This window comes from Lingula anatina, chromosome 3, assembly GCF_051362555.1.
Source record: "Lingula anatina isolate TDL-2025a chromosome 3, LinAna3.0, whole genome shotgun sequence".
Lineage (NCBI taxonomy): Eukaryota > Metazoa > Brachiopoda > Lingulata > Lingulida > Lingulidae > Lingula > Lingula anatina.
In genome coordinates, this window is record NC_141769.1 from 22,744,988 (window position 1) to 22,766,709 (window position 21,722).

General features: G+C 36.2%; 2 protein-coding genes across 3 annotated transcripts in view; one reads left to right on the forward strand and one right to left on the reverse strand.

Annotated features, from left to right (window-relative positions):
- Positions 1-9,585, reverse strand: part of LOC106176144 (uncharacterized) — a 41,544-nt gene extending 31,959 nt beyond the window's left edge. For both annotated transcript variants that reach the window (XM_013558408.2, XM_013558393.2), the window contains exon 1: positions 9,373-9,585. In XM_013558408.2, the coding sequence (XP_013413862.2) occupies positions 9,373-9,453 (81 nt within the window). In that variant the 5' untranslated portion in view covers positions 9,454-9,585. The remainder of the gene's footprint in view (positions 1-9,372) is intronic.
- Positions 9,586-9,615: 30 nt separating this feature from the next.
- Positions 9,616-21,063, forward strand: LOC106179911 (uncharacterized). Its single transcript, XM_087007512.1, has 14 exons — positions 9,616-9,972; positions 10,402-12,262; positions 12,529-12,678; positions 13,366-13,577; positions 13,931-14,114; positions 14,555-14,699; positions 15,470-15,545; positions 16,150-16,275; positions 16,801-16,962; positions 17,279-17,440; positions 17,837-18,033; positions 18,560-18,702; positions 19,081-19,259; positions 19,855-21,063. Exons 1-14 carry the CDS (start codon positions 9,773-9,775, stop codon positions 20,030-20,032), a joined length of 3,975 nt encoding a protein of 1,324 aa, XP_086863638.1. The 5' UTR covers positions 9,616-9,772; the 3' UTR covers positions 20,033-21,063.
- Positions 21,064-21,722: the final 659 nt, after the last annotated feature.

Sequence of the window (21,722 nt, forward strand, 5' to 3'; positions counted from 1 at the left end):
GCAACTACTGAGACTCGACTCTGATAGATAAACATCAAATTCTCCTTTAGTTTACAAGCATTACAACTTGTCAGTGTTTTTCTTTTAGAATAAAATAAACTGGCTAAAATCCCCAACTGATATTTATCATACTTTATCAAGAAAACATGTTTACATACTCTATCAATGTTATGACATTCTAACACTTTTACAGAATGAGTATTTCTAAGAACATTTTCATTATTTCTGTTACATTAAACTAACATCTTTCAGAAGCCTACCACTGCACATAGCCATATTATCAGCTTACTGTAGTATACAGTCTTCCAATACTCAAACTTGCCAATCGGCAGGAGAAATGAACACCTTTCTAATCAAGTTGACAAAGAAAAGCTATTTAGTGGTGCGATTTGGGATGTGGGAGCTGAAAGTGAACTAATTAAGTCCAAGGGAGCATCCACAATGGCTATTACCAACCTAGCTAATGCCACTTAATCCACAGGGACTAAGCTGAATGCAATAAGATTAACGGACTACTCTCTGACCACTACTCTCTAACTTCAATTAATAAACAGGTATGCGTTCTTTGCCAGACATTCCCTTTGAGGTTGTCAGTGGTGGCAATTTCACACCAACACCCATAATTTGGTGGTAAATTTGCTTAGATTTTGTTTAGGACCTTCGTTTTGTTCTGGATGTAGGCCACTCTTGTCACTGCTGCACTCCGTATGCATTATGTCTTTGAAACATTTAATGATGTTTTATAATAAGGTGGTACTTAGGTCTTCATTGAAATACAGCATGTACTACAAAGTAGTATTATTCAACTGGGACACATCATGAAGGTACATCTAATCACTTAATAAGAATTTTGTAAGGCCCAATTCAGAATGAAAGATCTGAGTACTAACAGGTCCAAGGCTCAAATATGGTGGGCCCTACATGAAAGGAAGATAATTTAATCACTTAATCTCCGCCCCTCACATGCCTCCCCACGCGTCGTCCCTGCAGGGGCACGGTCATTAAATATCGGCTCTATTCGATCAGAGGCATAGAGACCATTACAGGATCAAACAGTCTTCCTTTCATGTAGGGTCTGCCATAATTGAGCTTTGGACCAGTTAGAGAGCATTCACATCAAGAAGAGAAGAGGTCTAGCAAGGCGGAGACCTAAATATAGCGGACCTACATGAAAGGAAGACCGCGTAATGTCATTGTGAGACCATTAAAGGATTACTTGGTCTTCCTTTCATGTAGGTCCGCCATATTTAGGTCTTGGCCTTGCTAGACCTCGGCTCTTCTCAATGTGAATGCTCTCTTAGTACTAGGATCTTTCATTCTGAATGGGGCCTAAGTTGTCTACAGCCGTTATGACAAGCCAAGCCATCCAGCCAGTAAGCTGTCCAGCCATCTTTAAAAATGTAAGCCATCCGTTGATGCCAGCGGCCATCTAAATGATGGACGGTTCACTGGGAAAAGCCTTGTTGTCACCTAGCTATTAAATTCTAGTTTCTGAGGTTGAATGCTTTGTGTCAGTATGACAGACAGAATATCAATTCCATAATTTTGTGATAGATACAAAGCAGGTTTTGCTTTTCTTATGGAATAGGTGGTGAATTTTGCACAAATAAGACATATGGTATCACTAAGACATATGGTATCACTATGGGTTTATAATTGTTCATGGGTTATTGATTGGGGAACTTAAGAGCCGTGATCAGTCTGATAGATCATCATGTCAACTATCACACAATTCTACTAAGAGGCCACTTAACAGCACATCACTGGCAATGGCAGAGCAAACACTGGAGAAAATCACAGTGGAAAGAAGCAAAATACAGCATTTGTGCAGAGCTGCATTTTAACAATTTAAACGTAATATTACTGAGAATTTATGGATTATTTCTACAATTTATATCTCTAGCTTGAAAAGCAGCACAAGACTTGTCCTTACATGTATTTACATTTAAAAAAAATTCTACTGTAGTTTCAGAAAGCCAAAAATAAAAGCTTACCTGCCAATGCTAATTGCAACACCCATATAGCAAGTTCCCAATAAAGTTAATGCATGAAGCTTCTTCACTGTGAGGCCAATAACTGCTTCAGACAGCTTCTAGACAGCCATGCCATAAATTCAAAAGCATCCTTCACGCACATTTCTAGCCATTGTGATAACTGACAATCCTACTTCAAGACAATTGCATCACCCAACCTCAATGACAACTTTGTAGTTTTCTGAATTTGTATACAGAAACAGAAAATGTAGCTACTGGGGTCCAGAGCAGCACTGCATAAGCAGACAGCTGGAGTTAACCAGCAAGTATCAAGTGGTGAGTCAGTTAATGCTGACATTTTCTATTTTCAGTATTTCACCCTTTAAATCAGCACTCTACATGCCTGGCATAAAATAATGAAGAAAACAGCTCTGGGGAGAAATGAAAGGTTATAACCAGCTAACTGCTAACAGCCTGAATTAAAAAATCATAAAACTGTCTCTTCAAGAAAATAAAATAATGTTAAGCTTGACCAAGCTCCAGGACCTAGAATCTCTCACACAGAACACATCACCATCTGATTCCCTTTGTACTTCTAGGACCAACATTTTCACATGCAGTAATCATTTTCTTGAGTTTATGTCCCTTCCACAACACCAGCTTCACTTTTTCTTTTAAACTGATCGAATTTCATGTCTTGCACAGAAGGAAAGTATGTCTTCATTAAATGTACATGTATGTAATGACATGTGCAGAGAGGTTCTTTTGCAAATTTTAAAATAAATAAGCAATAACTTTCACCAGGTTTCTCACAACCAGGGCAGCAGTCTTAAACCAAAAATCCCCAGTACTGTATTTGTTCTAGTAAATATCAAAGTTCTGCCACAAAATATCACCATTTTTTTCACAAAAAGTCAACACAGTAATTGCACTGAGTAGCCATCCAAGTAATAAATTTAGAGTAGAGAAGTGCTTCACCTAGTCAATAACTTATCAAAATAGAAAAATATCAACTTGGAAAATAAATTCTTTTGTACTAGAAAAAGTTATCTTTCGCCCCTGGACCTGGACCCCCAGTATTGCCAAGGACTGTAAGATTGCAGCAGGTGAGAGTGGTCAGGTGAGGAGAGCAGGACCTCTGCTACATGACACATTCAGTTCTAGTTGCTGGAATCTCCAAATCACTGGAGATGATATTTATTATCTCTTAGAAATGACATCTCTTCAGTTTAAATAAGAAATATCATATAAAACCAAATACTTCTTTCAAAAAGAAAAAAATAAGCTTTCACTTTGTGTAATATTCACAAGAAACCTTGACTGTTAACAAATACATCACTGTAGCAGTGATAAGTTGCATTTATAAATATATATATATACATACTTTCTACCATCACCATCGTCTTTAATGCACAAATATAACAATGGAGGCGAATGAGATTCCATACAAAAAATTAAAACTACTAGCACAATGTAATGTGATGTAACGCAACACTTGGAATTCTTAGATTTCAACCCTAAGACCAGGAAAAAAAGCACTTGTAACAAATTACAATAGTTACGTGCAAACGAACATGTTGTACGCTTACATAAGCCAATGATAAGGTATGTGGTTTCATAGACATTTGTGGTTTTATCTATCATACAGATACACAAAAATACGCAAAAAATACCAGTGGTCCAAAAAAATGCGGTATGGTGTACATTTTTATATTCTTCTTTTGCAAACTGAAAGAAATCTACATGTTCCTAAAACTGACACAAATGTACTGACAGACAGTCAGTCAGACCTAACACTCAACAAATATAACAAGATTAATACCATAATTACCCCCAAATTATAACATATTTCCCCATAAAACGAATAAACATCATTTTTTTCAAATATGATCTTTTATAATATAGACATGATACCGGAGAATACCATCAAAGTAAAATCACATTTATACATATATTCAGTTTCCACAGCCTAATAAAACACACCTAGTCAAGCACAGGAATGGAATGCATATAGCCCAAAAAATAATGGCACTTTTGTGCAGAGTGGGACTTGGTTATCAAAACAACATAACACAAGGTAAAACAATTGGCTAAATTCTTTTTCAAGAAAATGGATCATCCACAATCTAACTGCAATATGTCAGAAATGATTGCATTGAATCAAGAAGAAATGATTGGCTAAACAAAATAGGGTTGATTTGACTTGTTTTAGTCAAATTTAAATCATTTTGTGAAAAAAATTTTGATTTGGCTAAGCAGTAAAAATTGCTAGCACTACTCCAGCAAAAGATCTAAACCCACACTTAAGTGCATGATTTCCAGATACCTCATTCATTCCATGACTTGACTTCCAGATATCGAGAGAATCTTGTGCCAGTACCAAACTGTGTCAAAATGACTGACTACCGAGGTTTGACAGGTAACAGTGAAAATTACTGCATTATTGATTAAGGCCAATTATCTATCAATATATGCTTTAAAAGTTTTACTGGTCCTCAGGTTAATTCAACAAGGAGCATTTCACACAAACCCTGGCTTGGACTGCTTTTACAATAATAAGAGTAAGACACATACAATCAAGCTGAACTGAGGGAACAGAAAACAGCAGTCCATCACTTTATCAACCACTTGCAAAACCCCAGGAAAGACCACCTGAGGAATTTCAACAAGATGGGTCCCTGAATACCTGGAAGTCCTTTCTGGCAGAGGCTTCACCAAGCCACCTCTTGGGTAGTTTATGGGGCTACTCTGCCATCTATCTGCTCTTATCTATGGGCACCAGCTGCTTGGCTTGATGAACTTAATTACATACCCAAAAACTTCATCAAAACCATGTCATATGTCACATATATCTAATTATCTCTATCTCTTGAACTACTAGACTAGTATTTGTCAATTTTGCAGCTGAATCAATTTGATCAAAGTGAAAATTTTAAAACTAATGGGCGATTGGAAATTATTTTCCTTTCCTTGCTCCAAAGTCAGCTCAACATCATTGTAAAACGTTTTGGTCATAAACTGCTCCCTTTTTCTGCAGCTTTTTGTATGTTCCATGACACATGACATGAAAATGGCTCCCAGATACAATGCTTTCTAGGCCAAGCATTTTTCTCTTCAACTGCCATTGAATGCTAGGCAATGTGAATACTGAATTTCAACATACCTATGCCTATTTGTTATCCTTTTTGTTATCCTTTTTGTCAAGACATGTAAACAAGCAGGTGTTTCCCCGTTCCTAGAGTCATAAGTTATAGTAAAAATTTAAAGATAATACCATAATTGTATGACAAATGTGTGCGTTCTCACATTGCCAAGATGCTAAGCTGTAAAACAGTTGTTTACATTTCAACTCTGTGCAATAGAATGAGAATAGCATTACAAATGTAAATATTTATTGGCAGCACTGGTAAACACCAGTTGTCACCATTACACATTTTGCCCTATTTTATATTGCATCCTTTTTATAATTTACTGTAATGCTTTTTTATGAGAATAATAAATCTTCCACTTAGCTTTCAAGACAGTTCAACATTTTAAAAAGACTCTTCAAAAATTATTTTCCTGTAATTGTTTTCTTAAAAATAATCATATACACAAATCCTTACACAACACCCATGGGCTAAAACACAAAATAATACCAAAATTAAAGAAACCTGGACATGCTCACAACCTCCTTGCCCCAATCCTACATGGAAAGATTTTCACTTCAACTTTTCATAACATCAACAAGTTAATTGAGTACAAATATACAACAGGTTATGGGGTCTTAGAGCTGAGTGCATGGGAATATTATGAATGGAACCAAAGACCACAGAAAATATCAAAAACACATTGCCAAACAACTGGCTTCTTGACACTTCAAGTGCATAACATGTGTACACTTCTTAAGCCACAAATACAGATCTTTTTTACATTTGTAAATGACATTAAAATCAATCCTGCTTTGTATTTTTAATGCAGGTTTCCATTAGTCCTCCTGTAATATCAGTAATTCTTTGTGATAATGTTCATTTGACATTTTGTAGAATTTTTTGGTCATCTTCTTCAGTGCTGAAGATACAGTGTGAAATTGTTTATGCTCTCTCTCTCTCTCTCTCTCTCTCTCTCTCTATATATATATATATAATGCAGCAGCAAATACTTTTTTGCAGCTGCTATTCTTGTTAAGCAAGAACATGTCCCTGTGCCAGAGGTTTAGCATTGTGACGAGGTGGTTAGCTTACAACCTACAGACATTTTAAACAATTTATATTTTTGCTGTCAGGAGAATTTATGTGTAGACTGACTTGCTGTTAATAGACAAACAGAGAATAACTATGAGAAGAAAACTCACAGGACTTCCCAAACAAAAACTTGCTCAATATGGCTCCAGTTGGCAGGAAGTTGTATATCTTTTCTAATTCCTATAAATAAATCTGAGATAATTTCATTAATTTATCCCAAGAGCATACTTCCTGGTTTAAAATGCATATCATCCTCTCAAACTCACATGAAATAGAAGGGATTCACATAAAATGGAATCAAATAAACTGATAATAATGAAATAATGTGTGCTATGAGAGAATAATAAGTTCATGTAACTGTTATACTCAGACTTAATTATTCCATTTACATAAAAACTGAACACAACAGTATCTCCCCCTCTGTAACAACCTTTATCTGTATGAATTTTATGCACTTTTCTACCTATATTTACTACAAAAAAAAATTGGAGATGGAGTACAGATGCTACTACAACTCTACCTTCCTCAGATTTCAACATATAACAAAAACATTTTACTGTGTGGAAAAGAAGTAACGTACCAGTAGTTTACTATTGTTGAATGGTTCATGACCTACTTTTAAGTTGTGACAGATTAGTTCAGTGACACTTCCGTTTTCATAAAAAGGAAGGTATACAGTCATTTCACATTAAGTTCTCATCTGTACCTATTTGCAGTATGCATGGCAGTGAGTCAGTTCTCACCTGTATAATTTTACCTTTACACATCACTCTGAAAATAAGAATTCAAATATATGACAAGTAGTTTGAGTCAGCAGAATATACATAAAACTTTTAAGTTTTATTTTCACTCTAGACCCATTTGTCCATTTTGCCTTCAAATCACTTCATTATCAAATAACTATCATTCAAACATTAGTCAGCTGAGTCAGCAATATGATGGATTACTGTAAAAATTATCATTCAAATTTTATTCCACTTGAGTCAGCATATGTGGAGTGGATTTCTTTCATTCCTCTGTACTCATGACATGACCACAGAGATATAGTGTATATTGCATACTATAATTTTATAAAGATACAGTCTAGCATTGTGCTTACTATCAGATATTGAGTACACTGTAATCTACTAATGCTAGTTACAGCATGTCAAATCAAAGCCAGCATATTTTCCAATTAACTCAATCAGGTAAGTTTAATTTCAAACTTACTGAAAAGCTTTAAGGAGTTCTAACAAACACATCCAGTAATTTTGTTCAGCCAAATTATTAAAATGTGTAAAGTAGAAATAGTGCCCTAAACATTCAAGACATAACAAAAATTATCCACTTAAAGGATAAATATAGTGTTTTAAGAAGAGTCACTTCTTCTAAAGCAAACGCGTGGTTCCAATGGATGCACACACATTAGTTTACAATTAAAATTTCATTTTTCATTCATCGTGACAGACATGATGCAAATGCTTCATCAGTCCAAGTAGTTTGGTTGTGAGATAATGGATGAGTTAATGGTTTTGGCTTCTGGTCAGCACTACACTAATCAATACTTGAATCTAACAGTTATGCATTAAAAGCATGTTATCTTTCAGCTACAAAAAGCTGACTCTCCATAAAAAGCTCTTCAATGAAGGAAGTCAAACTACTTTTATTGGCTTAATCTGTAGTTTAGGCTTGATGAAAATGTCAAACTCCAGTCCAAGAATCAGAAGCATCAAAACTTATATAAAAGATATCAGGAAAAAAATAAAGAACATATGTTTCAATTTGATGTTAAAGAATACCAATTAAAGCATTTTGCAAAATCCCTGCCTTTTGTCATATTCATATGTTCATCTTGACAACCTCCTCTGGGCACAGGAACACAATAATGGAAACTGTCCAAGACATTCTCCACAAACATGCACTGTGGAGCTGAGTAGCAAGATCTGACCTTATAAACTAGTCTTCTGCTATAGGACAACCAATGTCACCAAGGTAACTTGGGCTAAGTACAGAAAATCAACATTTGCATCTTGTTTACATCAATGCTGTATGAAAAAAGTCATATTAATCTTGAAGTAGTTTTTGTGAAATAGCAGTCGTAATATTATGTGAATGTCTTTATGATAATAGTCAGGGGTCAAGATGACCATATGAATATGACTATTATCATAAAGACATTCACACAATATTACGACTGCTATTTCACAAAAACTACTTTCCTGAAATATTGACAGACTTTTTCATCTAAATTCCACACTTAATTTTGCTCACTGCATAATGGGCCACTGATGTGCATAATATTAAGAATGTGGTAATACATTCTTGATAGCATCAAATGTGACATGAGGTAAGACACTGGCATCTAGGGTACACAAAACAAAGGGGCATGTCATACACAGCATAGCTACATATCAGTTGTGAACACCAAACTAGAGTAAAACGAGCCCAGGTGTCAGGAAATAAGATGATGAGCAAGTTGGAATTCCAACAATAGTTTAATGCACAACCAACAACAACTTCTTCAATACCACAGACAGATTATTTAATGCATATGTACCCTGATCCTCAAATAAAAAGTTGAAGACATATAAAAGGGTGAATAACCAGTTGAAAACACTCAAATTCCTTCACTGTTTTACTACAGAACATGGACTGTGCATTTCGAGTATGGCCAATTTAAGCTGCATTTGATACAAGCCCAACCCCCTCACTGCCATAAGAATGCACCATTAGGCACACCACAAGCAAAATGCCTGTTTTGATTTCACATATTTCATATGGTAAAACACTTGATGTATATATCGTAGTATTACACTGGAAATCCTCAACAAATTCTCAACAACTGCTTGTAGAGAGAAAGCCTCGCTATCTCAACTGACCATCTGGTCACGGCATCATTAATATCCTCACAGGGAGAGCTGTGGTCGACAGTGGGTCGCCACCTCAACAAGTGGCACTTATTTGCCATCCTTGCGCTCGGTTCTCTGCGGGGAGAAGTTGCCTATACTTCATACGTAACACTTTTAATGCAGTTAAATGCAATAACACAAAGGACTGCCACTAGATAATCACCTTGTAGTGTGAAATATGTGATATTAAAACAAGACCATTTTAACCCTGGCACTAATTCAAATATTTATTATGACAAAAACAAGCGTAAACAAATAAATGAATGATCTCGAATTTAAGGCACTTACCGCCTTCAGAAACTTTATGGGTCCGTTTAACTTCTTTTCTGGAGGGGATTTAGTTAACCAGCCAGAATAAATGATATCCATACTAGCTGCGGCCTTCACTGCTGCATCGATGACTTCGTCCCTTCTTCTGATTTGTCATTCTTTGAGAAATGAACAGGAAACTAACTTCGGGACTAAACAGGAAGTTTAATGGCGGAGAGTCGATTAAGTATCCCTGACGTCACCAGAATTTCGTAACGCGCCTGCTGGTTGGTCAATATGGGCAAGTTACATGGTAACTACCAATGAAAAAAGTTTTTTTAATCTAAGGAAGGGGATTTTTTGATATCGGGAAAGGCTATGTTTACAATCGGTGGAGTGAATAGCAGTGGCCACGATTTTACAAATTTTAACCATATTTATGGGTTCAACTGCCTCTGTACTTCAGTGGAGGTGCAATGACTGTAATTACCTCAATAGTAAGGACGCTGATGTCTGCTACCGCTGCCTTAAGGTTCGATCAGCAGAGCACTGTACGGACTGTAACTCTCACCTTGTCGACAATGGGTTGAAAGAGAAAGCAGTTGGGGATTACCAGGGCCAGGAAAGCGTTACTGATGGGTAAATTTGGTTTGATGCCTGTATGACAACTGGTGGGCTAATACTGTACTACATGATAATCTTATTAAATCGAGTGCTTTCTTTTAGGTCCGTGGACAGGAGTGTTGGGTTGTGAAAAGGACCGCCCTCTCATGCCCAGGATGCCCGCTCTGAATAGAAATTTGATGTAGATTCTACCCCTTTCTTACGTTTTGTCAACTAAGGATGTTTAAAGAGCACACATTTTCAGAAAGAGAACCCCCGTTGAAACTGCTACCAAAATATAGATCTATCTTTATACTGGTAATGTTGTTATCATGTGACAATGACTCATGTAGAAGGCCACATATTGAACTACTGTCAGATTTTTTCTATATCTTTTATGCTGACACTGAACTACAGGCTTATACATATTTACTACTGTTTACTTCTTCTTTTCACTTACTTCAGACTAAAGATGGAGAGAGCTGCAGAAGGACACCTGATTGTCAGAAACAGTCAAATAATCACCAAGGAATGGTGCTGCAAGTACTGTCGCTTCATCAATACACTTACAGTACAAGTATGCCAGAAGTGTAGCTACCAGAGAGACTTGATTGTCCCTCAGAGTGTTTCCTCAAATAATCCTGATGGTTCATTAAAGGAAAATAAGAAGGATGAAAAGGTGGCAACAGCTTCTTCAGATAAACCTTTGCCAGGTACAACTGAGGAAAAAATTCAGGATAAAGAAAACACTCTAAAATCTGCTTCAGTCACCAGTAGCAAAGAATATGAAAGAAGTGACAAAAACAGCTCCACTTTACCTGATTATACAACTCAGAAGATACATTATGCTACTTGCAAATTGGAAGAAAATGATGTTGAAATGGACTGTGCAGCCACCCCTGTAATTATACAGGTACATGACAAAGAGGACCTACAGGGAAGGAATGGAGCTCGAAAAATATCTCCAACATTTGTAAATAGTACAAACATACAGAGTGATACCACTTGTACTTCCATTGGCTCAATCTTATATCCCCCTAGCACAAACTATAAGCCTCCAGTTCCTAATACTGCGAGACCTGTGACCACTAATGACAATATTGTCCCAATGCAAAATTCTGAAGGCGACTTTGCTTTTGCAACTTGGAAGTGTAAGAAATGTACATTAGATAATCCAGTGACTGTAAAGCAGTGTACTGCATGTGACTCCCGTAGAACATCAAGTACCCCAGTGACCTTTCCTTCCAGCTCGGCATTGGCAGTTCAGAACAAGCACCGCCATCTGGAAAAAAGTAGTTCTGACTCTGCTGTACCCCAAACTTTATGTAGTCTTCCTAAGCAGATACCAAAGTCTAAAGAAAAAAACACATCACAAGAGTCCCTTCGTGTCAGAGAAGAGAAAGAGAAGACTTGTAAGCACTGCTTATATTCATGCAATCCCCTGTGGCAGAAACAATGTGATATGTGTAATAATCCTACAACTACCAAGACCAGTGCTGTAGGTAGTTCCAGACAGAACCCCATTGATCTAACCAGAGGCTCTTATCACTTGTTTTCTCATGAAAAATACCAAGAGCCTGTTGTTGATCTCACATCGGAAGATGTTGAGATGGAGGAGGATTTTCAACTAGATCCCTCACAGCCTGATCCAGGAACTGATTCTGAGAAGGCTTCTACATGGACATGCACAATGTGCACTTTTAATAACACAGCATTTAATACCAAGTGTGAAATGTGTGACTTCCCGAGACCCCAAGATGTGAAGGAAGACAAATTATCACATGGGGAAATGTGGGAGTGCCGTAGATGTACATTACAGAACCCAGTGACTGCACCAGTGTGTGGTGCCTGTCAATCCAAGAAGGAAGTCTTGTTACCTAATGCAGATGATATACCTTTAGATTACGATGTATCTCCTCTGAACAGTTCACCAGTGCCAATCACATCCCCTGCATCAACATCAGTGGCAAGATACAAAACAGCAGCATTAGTGACAACACCACAGAATAAGGCGATTGCAGCTTTGCTTGCAACAGCAGCAAATGCTAAAACATCAGCAACGAACACACATTTACAATCAAGTACAACCAAAATGACTGACAGTGAGCAGTCAGTGTCAAAGCACAAAGAACCTGTGGAGTCTGAGTTGCCTCCTCTACCTCTGTCACCATTGTCAAGTTCTAACCACTTCTCTCGGCCGCAATGGGCATGCACTGTCTGTACCTATGTCAATGACCTGAGTGCAAAGACGTGCCATGTTTGTGGGACTTCAGTACAGACAGCTGCCCAACTAAATGGTGTCTCTCAGCCCCAGACAAATCATGTGGTAATTTTCAATTAAATATTTTATCCAGTCTCATTACACTCTAAAATAAAAATGAATTCAAACATATTGCTAAATTAACACACGGTGTGACCCAATATTTACTTCAATAGCTTTTGTGTGATTTGACTTTTGTTGTTGTATTAAGCATTTGCATTTTATAATGAAAAAATCAGTATTCGATGATTATTTTAAATTTTATATGTAAAATCTGATTAAGATATGAAAATATGATAATTTTATTGTATGATATATTGTTGTTTTGCCAGTCTCCAGGACCAGCCCCTACCTCTCCTCCACCATCAGTACCACTCTCTTCCTTGCTGAGACAGGAGAGTAAACTGATGGAAACTGTGAGGCATAAGGAAGAAGAGAAAGCTAAGGAAATTTGGGAAGGAATCATTGCATATTGTAAACAGGTACTTAATACTAATGCATGTCTGTAAAACATTAAAATCATCACCATTTTTAGATGGAGCTAAAGAGTTTAGAGTCCTTATAATTGTAGATGTCAGTTGCAGCCTTTCTAGCTTTGTGCTGAATACATATATTTTTCCCTGACTCTCATTTATGTAAATTATCCATCTTTCCACCCATCAAACTACCCAGTTTAGTGGTCTATATGACATTGTCTACACTTCACTTTACTGATTTAGATAAGCAAATTTTAATTCAGTAGCTTTTGGTCTTTTCCTGTCTTATCAAATTAGAATGACATTGGCTTTCACTGCCTGGCATTGATCATGTTGACATCAGTTATCAGGAAATTGTTCTGCTTCTTATCACAGGAAGTATGATTAAAACTGGAACTGGGTTTGTGAAATATTTCATTAATTGAACTGAACATTTCAGAGTAGAGATAAGCCTGTAGATGATAAATACTTTTCTTAATTGCAAGTTTACAGATTTGTGTGTGAAATATTTGATAATACTGAACATCTCAAAGGAGAGCTAAAGAAATGTGCATGTGGTATTAGTAATCTTTTGGTTTAGAGTCTTTAAAATGAAAACAATAGAAGTGAGGAATGCATAATTTGTTACCAATAAGATCACAAAAAAGTTAATGAAATAGATTATCATTTTAACCAAATTGTATGATATTTCAGAATAAAGATAGGTTTGTTGATGATCAGTTTCGACCGGGTCCACAGTCTCTCAACTACAAGCCCCAAGATCACCCTGATTCCCCAGTGATGCAGTGGTTAAGACCACAGGAAGTGGCCTGCAATAGTATGCAAGAGAGGATGACCAACTGGACTGTATTCAGGAGAAGTCCTATGCCATCAGATATATCACAGGGTGTCCTAGGGAATTGCTGGTATTCCTTTTTGAATTCGCTTTTATTTGCAGTATCTTCTAGTATAAATCTGTATATTCTAATAATATATGTGTCCTTGTGTATTCATATGTAGGTTCATATGTATGTGTTTGTATACAATCTTTCTTTTTCATGAACCTAACAGAGACACTTAAACAGAGCCATGTTTATGTGCTTACAGAACCTAAATCTCCTACTTTTGCATATGCCATAATTTTCAAACCCATTTTAAGGATGTCACTCCACATTCAACTACATGTATATACAAGTGCAAACTACCCATGCAGGTATGTTCATGGGGATATTTAAATAGAAGCAGATGGTGTGTCTATGTGCCCCTCCTGACATTTCAGGTTTCTCAGTGCCTTGGCAGTGCTAGCAGAGAGGCCAGACCTGGTAGAGAAAGTGGTCATTACGCGTGAGGTGTGTCCAGAGGGAGCATACCAGATAAGGCTGTGTAAAGATGGCCTGTGGACCACTGTCCTGGTGGATGACCTCTTCCCGTGTGATGCCTCTGGAAGGCTAGTCTACTCTCAGGTGGGGAAAAGTCTGGGTACTTGATCTATTCTGTTTTTGTTATTGTTAGGATATAGATTGTTGAATATACATTTTTTTACACAGTGGTATGGTAATTTTTTCCTTGACACTGCAATATATTTTTCTTTTCTTTCATATGACAGTGTAACTAATATAGATGTTTCTGCTTTGAAAGAACAATTTTAAATGCCTAAGTTTTTGTTACTGCTGGGTGTGCAATAGCACAAGTAGACAAATAAGTAGTCAAAATGGCCAAGGGTTATATATAGCACAGAAAAAAGAAGAAATGTCTGTTTAAATATCAGTTTTTGGAAAATATAAAACAATGCCCTTGGGCATTTCTTTTAGTTATGCTATTTGATACTATATGGTGGCATTTGGCCAGGTTTTGTGGCAAAATATGACTTTAATGTATTTGTGTATAAAAATTCTAATTGTAGGCTAAGAGGCGCCAGCTGTGGGTTCCTTTGATAGAGAAAGCCCTAGCCAAGGTACATGGCTGTTATGAAGCCCTCATAGCAGGAAGGTGTATAGAGGGCTTGTCCACACTGACTGGGGCGCCTTGTGAGAGTATAGCACTGCATAGTAAGTATGGGATTATAGGGAACTTCCCTCAAGGCATTCCAACCCCCCCCCCAGGAAAAAAAGCCTACCACAAATTTAAGATTTGCATGCATTTTATTAATATGTATTGTGTTTCCTTATGCAATTCCAACATTAATAGTTAATTTGAAGAATCAGAAAGCTCAGATTACAGTCTTTTGCTGGCCCTAAAATGGATAATGAAAGGAAGGAATTATCTGATCTTAATCCTGTGCATTTTCACTGTTATCCCAATTACAATTTATTGATAGCAAGCTCTGAACTACTGGAGAAGGGTCAACATCTGTCTGTTTCAGTCATTTTAATACTAGATTCAGACATAGAGCTGTGAAACACTGTATGGATCTTCAAGTCATTGGAGTTCTTATCACTGAAAATACCCCTTTACAGTGCAGTACAGTTATTCGAATATTCTAGTTATATATGGCAGTTCATAAAAATTCCAGGGTGAACATCTTTTATATCATAGTTATTGTCAAAGGTCAATATTTCTGAAAGCCATTTATTAAGGCTCTGTGAAAACTGCATAATAGTTGTATCTCCAGGGAGTGAAATTTCATATCTCAGTTTTTCTTGTCAGGATACTGATATTCTGATTTAGTTTTTCCATCAACTAGAAAAATTATAACTGATGGATACCAATTGAAATATCCTTATGAAGGCCATAATAATCAATAATTGTAATGCAAAATATAGCATATTCATACTGTACTTTGTGATAAAGATTCTGTTATTGTTGTTATTTTCTCCAGACAGTGGAAGTCCCCATGAAGATCCAGTGGATGCTGACTTCATATGGGCACAACTACTCAGCTCCAGAGAATCAGGGTAAAATCAATCAATATCATTATCATATTCCTTTCCATGTATACTTTGCATTTTATTTTAAAAGAATTTGTGACTTAGTCTTTTGTACTGAATTGGATGTTGTTATCTTATTAGAATAAGCATATGGTATCTCATTTGAGAAGTTCTGTGAACTGAAATGACTTGACATTCTTTATAAATTTGGCCTGGATATCCTGTTGGAATAAAGCCATCAAAGTACGTTTCACCCCTACAGAACTTCCTGGTCTATACATAATACGTGTGTGAGGCAGCTGTTTGTTATCAGTGCTTGTAAACATTTTGTGTTATTTACTTCCCTGTCTCTTAATCCAGATGTTATCAACAATATAGGGAAATTGGACTTTAAAATGGTACAGTAATAAAATATTCACATTTAGGTCATTACTTTAGAAGTAAAAATAAAGTAGAAATACACACATTTTGAGCCGAGTCAGGGGCTAAATTGAGCCGAGTCAGGGGCTAATATTACCATAACAACCACAAACTAAACTCACCATGGGGCAATCTTGAGTCTTTCAACACAGGCATGATTACATGATTTCATATTTACTGAAGATTCATTTTAATCTTGTTTTATTTCCAGCTTTCTCATGGGTGCATCTTGTGGTGGAGGCAACATGAATGCCAATGAAGAACTTTATCAAGACTTAGGTCTACGTGCTAGACATGCATATTCCATACTTGATGTGCAGAATGTTATTGGGAACAGGTAAGAAACCAAAAGATAATAATTGGTTAGACAGATAAAAAGATCCATTTTATCATCAAATGCTACGATATTCAATTGCGTCAACAAAATGTTCCATATCTATACATATGTATAATTTACTGGTATAATATTATAAAATAATTGACTTTGGATGAGGTCTTCAAAACAACATTAATATTGACCAGAAGGGAATGTCAGTAATTATTTTATTATATAATATAATACCTAAATGTCAACCTGAAAGTTGCATCATGTCTGTCATCAGACATAATTATATCTGATTGATGATATATTACCTTTAACCTTATTGGTATAAAAGTCAGTTATGTCAGTGGTAAATAATATATTTTATCAGACCTTTAATTTCCTGATATAAGATGGGATAAGATCTGTATTTATTGTGTAAAAATCTTTTAAAGACTTTGTTGAATGTTACTTTAAATGAATCCTGATACACAGAGTTTGAAAATTATTTTTTTTTATTTTGTATAAAAGAATACATATGAATATCAAAATCTTTTTCAGACTTCTGAAAATTCGTAACCCATGGGGGAGATTTTCTTGGAAGGGCGACTGGTCAGACAGATCCCCCAGGTGGCAAGAAATTGAAAAAACACGAAAAAACCAACTACTGGTTCATGGAGGACAGGAAGGAATATTCTGGATGTCACTGGAAGATTTTCTCAGGTATAGGTTTTCCTTTAGTTTTAGATTGTAAGGAGACTATGTTACTGCAAAAGCACAGGAATGAAATCAAATCCCTTCATTCAATACATAGTGCTTTGACTTGCTAGGTTTTTCTTTTTTGGGAGTTATTGATATGGAAATAATTCAAAAACTATTTATTTATATGTTACATTTAAAAATACAAAGATTTGCAATGTCTGTATAAATATTCTGTGCCTGTCCATGTCACCATCATTGTTATCATGGCTGTCACAGTCCTACATATTTCTTCAGTGTTCATTGGGGTATTTTTTTATATTTGTTTTAAATATTTCAGCTATTTTGACAGCGTTGATATATGCAAAGTCAAGGGAGACTGGAGAGAGATGAGACTACAAGGAAGTTTCCCACCAAATGCTAAAGGACCAGTGCAGGTTGCCATGGTTACAGTGTACCAACCAACTGAAATAGAATTTGGTCTTTTTCAAGAAGGTTCAAGGTATGTGCTATTGTTACAGTACAATTTGTGCCCATTGTGTCCTCATTTTATACTGTCTTACTTGTTCAACCAAATTGCATGTGTATCAAACAGTACAAGCACAGTGAAACTGTATGTAATTTTCATAGTTTCACAGCTAATGCAATGGTGAGAGGCACCTTGCTGTATTGGCTCTCAGGAAACAGTGCTACAATGTACAAAGGAATCTTGGATTGCGCTTATTTATTATAACTTTATAAACTCTGTAAAATATGTTGGTCACAAACTTTGTTGGTTGTAAGTTGATGTTATTCAGTAAATAATAACATGGACTTCTTTTGGAAAGTTAACTATCACGTAGACAGACAGGCAGATAAATAGATTACTCTAATTTATCTATTAAATACTACATTCCAGAGGCTCAGAGCGTTCTTCCAGGAGTCCTGTAGACCTGTGTCTGGCAGTACTAAGAGCTTCCAGTGATATTCACCATCCTGTGGGGGTCCTCAAGTCACACAGCAGGCGGCAAGTCCGTAGCTTTACTGGCTGTCATGCCATGTTGGAGGAAGGGCAGTATGTAGTGGTGGGAATGGCCTTCAACCACTGGGGACCAGGTAGGCGTGTTCTACAGAATGAGGCTAAGGAGGCTATGGAGGCTTTCATGATGAAATATTTACCTGATTATAATGGGATGTTTGTTATTTATCAAAACTGTTTTTATCTAGTGGAATTTTTAGCTTTTTTTGGAAACACTCACATATTTTTGAGTACAAGATTTTGTGTATTTATTTTCTAAACAGTTTGTACATGGTTGAGGAGCTAGTTTAAAACAGTTAAGAGAACACAAAGAAAAGATCATGCCTAGATCACAATCATGTGGGCATGTGTGTGCAAGCACAAACACACACACAAACACACACACACACACACACACACACTTATCCAAAGATGAAATTTATCCAACTGTCGGTGGATTTCTGACTTTTTGAATGGTGTTGGTGCTTACAACAGTAATGAAAATTTTTCAACTCTCAGTGGATTTTACACTTTTTGATAACCCACTTGAACTTCCCACTTGTACTTCAACTGATTCAAAATATAGAAGATTCCATGTGACAAAGAAGTATGTTTTTTATCCAGGTGCTAGCCTCCATACTAACTATGTGATGACAGTCCACCATAGCAGCACTCGTTCAGTGTTGGTAGAACAAGTTGAAGCCCCTAAGACCGTCATTGCAGACACACTGATACAGATGACACTGGCCAAGGGGTCCAGACATGAGGTAGGTACATTTCTGATGTTATTTATGTCACAATTCTTGTTTCCTTGCAACACATGAACATAAACAAACCATTTCTTAAAGCCTGAGAAATAATTGATAGTGGTACAACCGAAGCTCATAATTTACCTTGTCAATGAGATGATTGCAAGTTGTAGAAAAAAGTATGATGCTGAACTCTGGCTCTCAGACCGTAGGAGACAAAATCCACGCCAAGGTTGGGCTGTTGTTATGCATCTGTGACATTTTGATAAAGTTGCAGATTACTTATAATGGGTCTAAATTTCTCCAAGCAAGAGAAGCTTGAAGTTCCACTATTTAACCCACAGTTGGACTTGTGTTATGGTTATAAACTTATATGTTTTGTCTGTATTGTTCCAGGGTCGAGAGGGCATGACAGCGTACTATTTAACCCATGGTTGGGCTGGCATTGTGGTAGTGATAGAGAACAGGTTTCCAGACAGATGTTTACAAGTGCAATGTGACTGTACAGAGAGTTATAATGTGGTCTCCACCAGGGGCTCTCTCATCACACAGGACAGTGTCCCTCCACTACACAGGTAAGGGGCATGGTGAAGCAGTATCAAAGGATGGGCAAGGGATACACTTTACATTTGTTAATTTTTGGACAAAAGTTACGTCACCAATTTTAAATTGCTATTCACTTTTTTGGTGAATATTATTACAATCTTTCTTCACTGACAAGTTATTGTCGTCTCTTGTCTAACTTAAAGATAAGATAAGTGTGTAAAATGTTTGTATATGTTAAAATTTATTATAGGTAAATGTGGTATATACCTGTCTTGAATAAATGTTTTCAAGTATGTCACAAACTTAGCAATAGATAAAATTTTAATTTGGTAATTATTCTTTGTCCCAGTTCAGAAATTCAGGGACCAGCTTCAGGAGCTAATGATGATCATCACAATATTTCTCTTTATTCACCAGTGCTTGATATTAGAGATCAATCAGATAAAATCCATAATGGGAAGTTATTTGCTAGTGAGGGCTGCTTAAAACTGTTGATAAATTGCTAGAAACCATTATGCCTTCATACACTAGTGTTAATTTACAGTACATTAAAAAAAAAAAAAAAAATATATATATATATATATATATATATGTATATATATATGATTATATTCTTTTCTACAGGCAAGTTGTTATTGTATTGTCTCAACTGGAAGGAAGTGGAGGTTATTCCATAGCACACAGACTTGTCCATAGAGTATCCAGCTTCCAAGGGCTCGGGGACTGGGCAGAACCTAATGTCAGCCATGTCCCTACTATAACACAAGAAGTGTATGGACTACACATACCAAGACCAATATAATACGTGATCTGGACTGGTCATCAAATTGAGCGAAAGAAAAGAAAATTAGCTGTTAATTACATTCCTATTACTACTGAGGGCTTATTTATTAATAAGTAATATTATGAATATTTATTTGTATTGTATCTCTTACAGTGTCTAAAACAAAGTTAACTGTAGATTATTAATGAAAGATCTTGCAGTTCATGATAAGGCTGAACACAAGGTTTATGTTTGCAAGAAAGTAATTATATCAAGAGCCATGTGTATTTGCACAAAAGATAGCAAATATAGTAGGATTTGACTGGTTAAAGCCATATTTTGGATATATTTTAACTAACTTCAGCAGTCAGATAACAGATGCTCCAGTTTAAAGATGGCTAACTTCATTTTATCATTATCCTACATCTACTTAAGAAGTTCATGCATAATGTATTCTGATATTGGCAAGAGGTTGTAGTATTGTACATGTTAATAGATCCATTATCATCTATAAAATGTGTCTGCTTCTGGAAAATTAGCTGTTTCTTTGTGTACATCATATGTCTCTCAAAGAATTATTAATGCCATTTTAACACCAGGGTGATTTGAGCAAGTCATCAGTACGGATTTCATGGAAAATTTGGTACACAAAATACATGACAAAAATGAGACACTGAACTTGAAAAGAGGTGCCTGCCCAAAAGTGGCATCATCACTCCAACGTTTGTGACCGTGGTTTGATTTATTGTATTCCTATAAATCAATTTAATTCATCTTTAAAGAAAAATTAAAATTTATTACATTTTTTTAATATGCCTAATGGAATAGAAATCACACCAGTTTGAAAGGGGAGCCTTCAGAAGAAGATAATGGGAGATATTGACAGTAACTGAGTGAACTGTACATTTTCAGCTTTACATAGTTCCTTGCATTAAGGGTTTGAAGAATCCTGGTTTCATGTATATGCATCTTTCATAGTTTTACTTTTATCATTTATCATTACTGTCTTTAAGTGAACTATTTTTTGTACGTATTCAGAAATATGTTTCAATAAAAGGTGAGAAATAATTGTTCAGTTTCCTGTCACTACATGCAGTCAACTGTTTCTATATCATCCTGACACAAATCATTTAATAAAATAATTTTAATTTGAAATTGTGCATTACAAATCATTGAACAATATGAACAGGGCCATGATTCTGCACCATAGTGCAGTGTAGTTTCAAAATAAGATTGGTTTTTAATTTCTGTCGTTTGGTGTAAGAAATTATTAAATATAGGTAAATATTTTTCATGCATACCTATAGTGTCATCCATTGCAAAAGATAAAAACTGGTTTACTGGCCTGTAGCCAGGGGGGGGGGGGGGGGGGGGTTCGGGGGGTTCGAAAGAACCGCCCCTTTTGCTGGGAAAAGGTGCACTGTGGGTAAAATTTGATCTAGGTACATGAAGTTTTTATGGGAAAAGGTTCACTTTTTCAGAAAAAGAACCCCCCTTTTGAAATTGCTGGCTACGGGCCTGGGTTTAGATATGCATTATGAAAGCAGCAACGGTACTACTGTTAGTCATGCTTATCATGTATTGGTTGAAAAAAAAACATGCTTCAGTGGCGTAATAAGTTTTCTAAATATGTTATAAGCAGGTTTTTCAGCGATAACCATTCTTACCACCTTTCTCTATTCACGCTGAGACGTGAATCGCAGTTTTAGTTTTTTTCCACAGAATTACT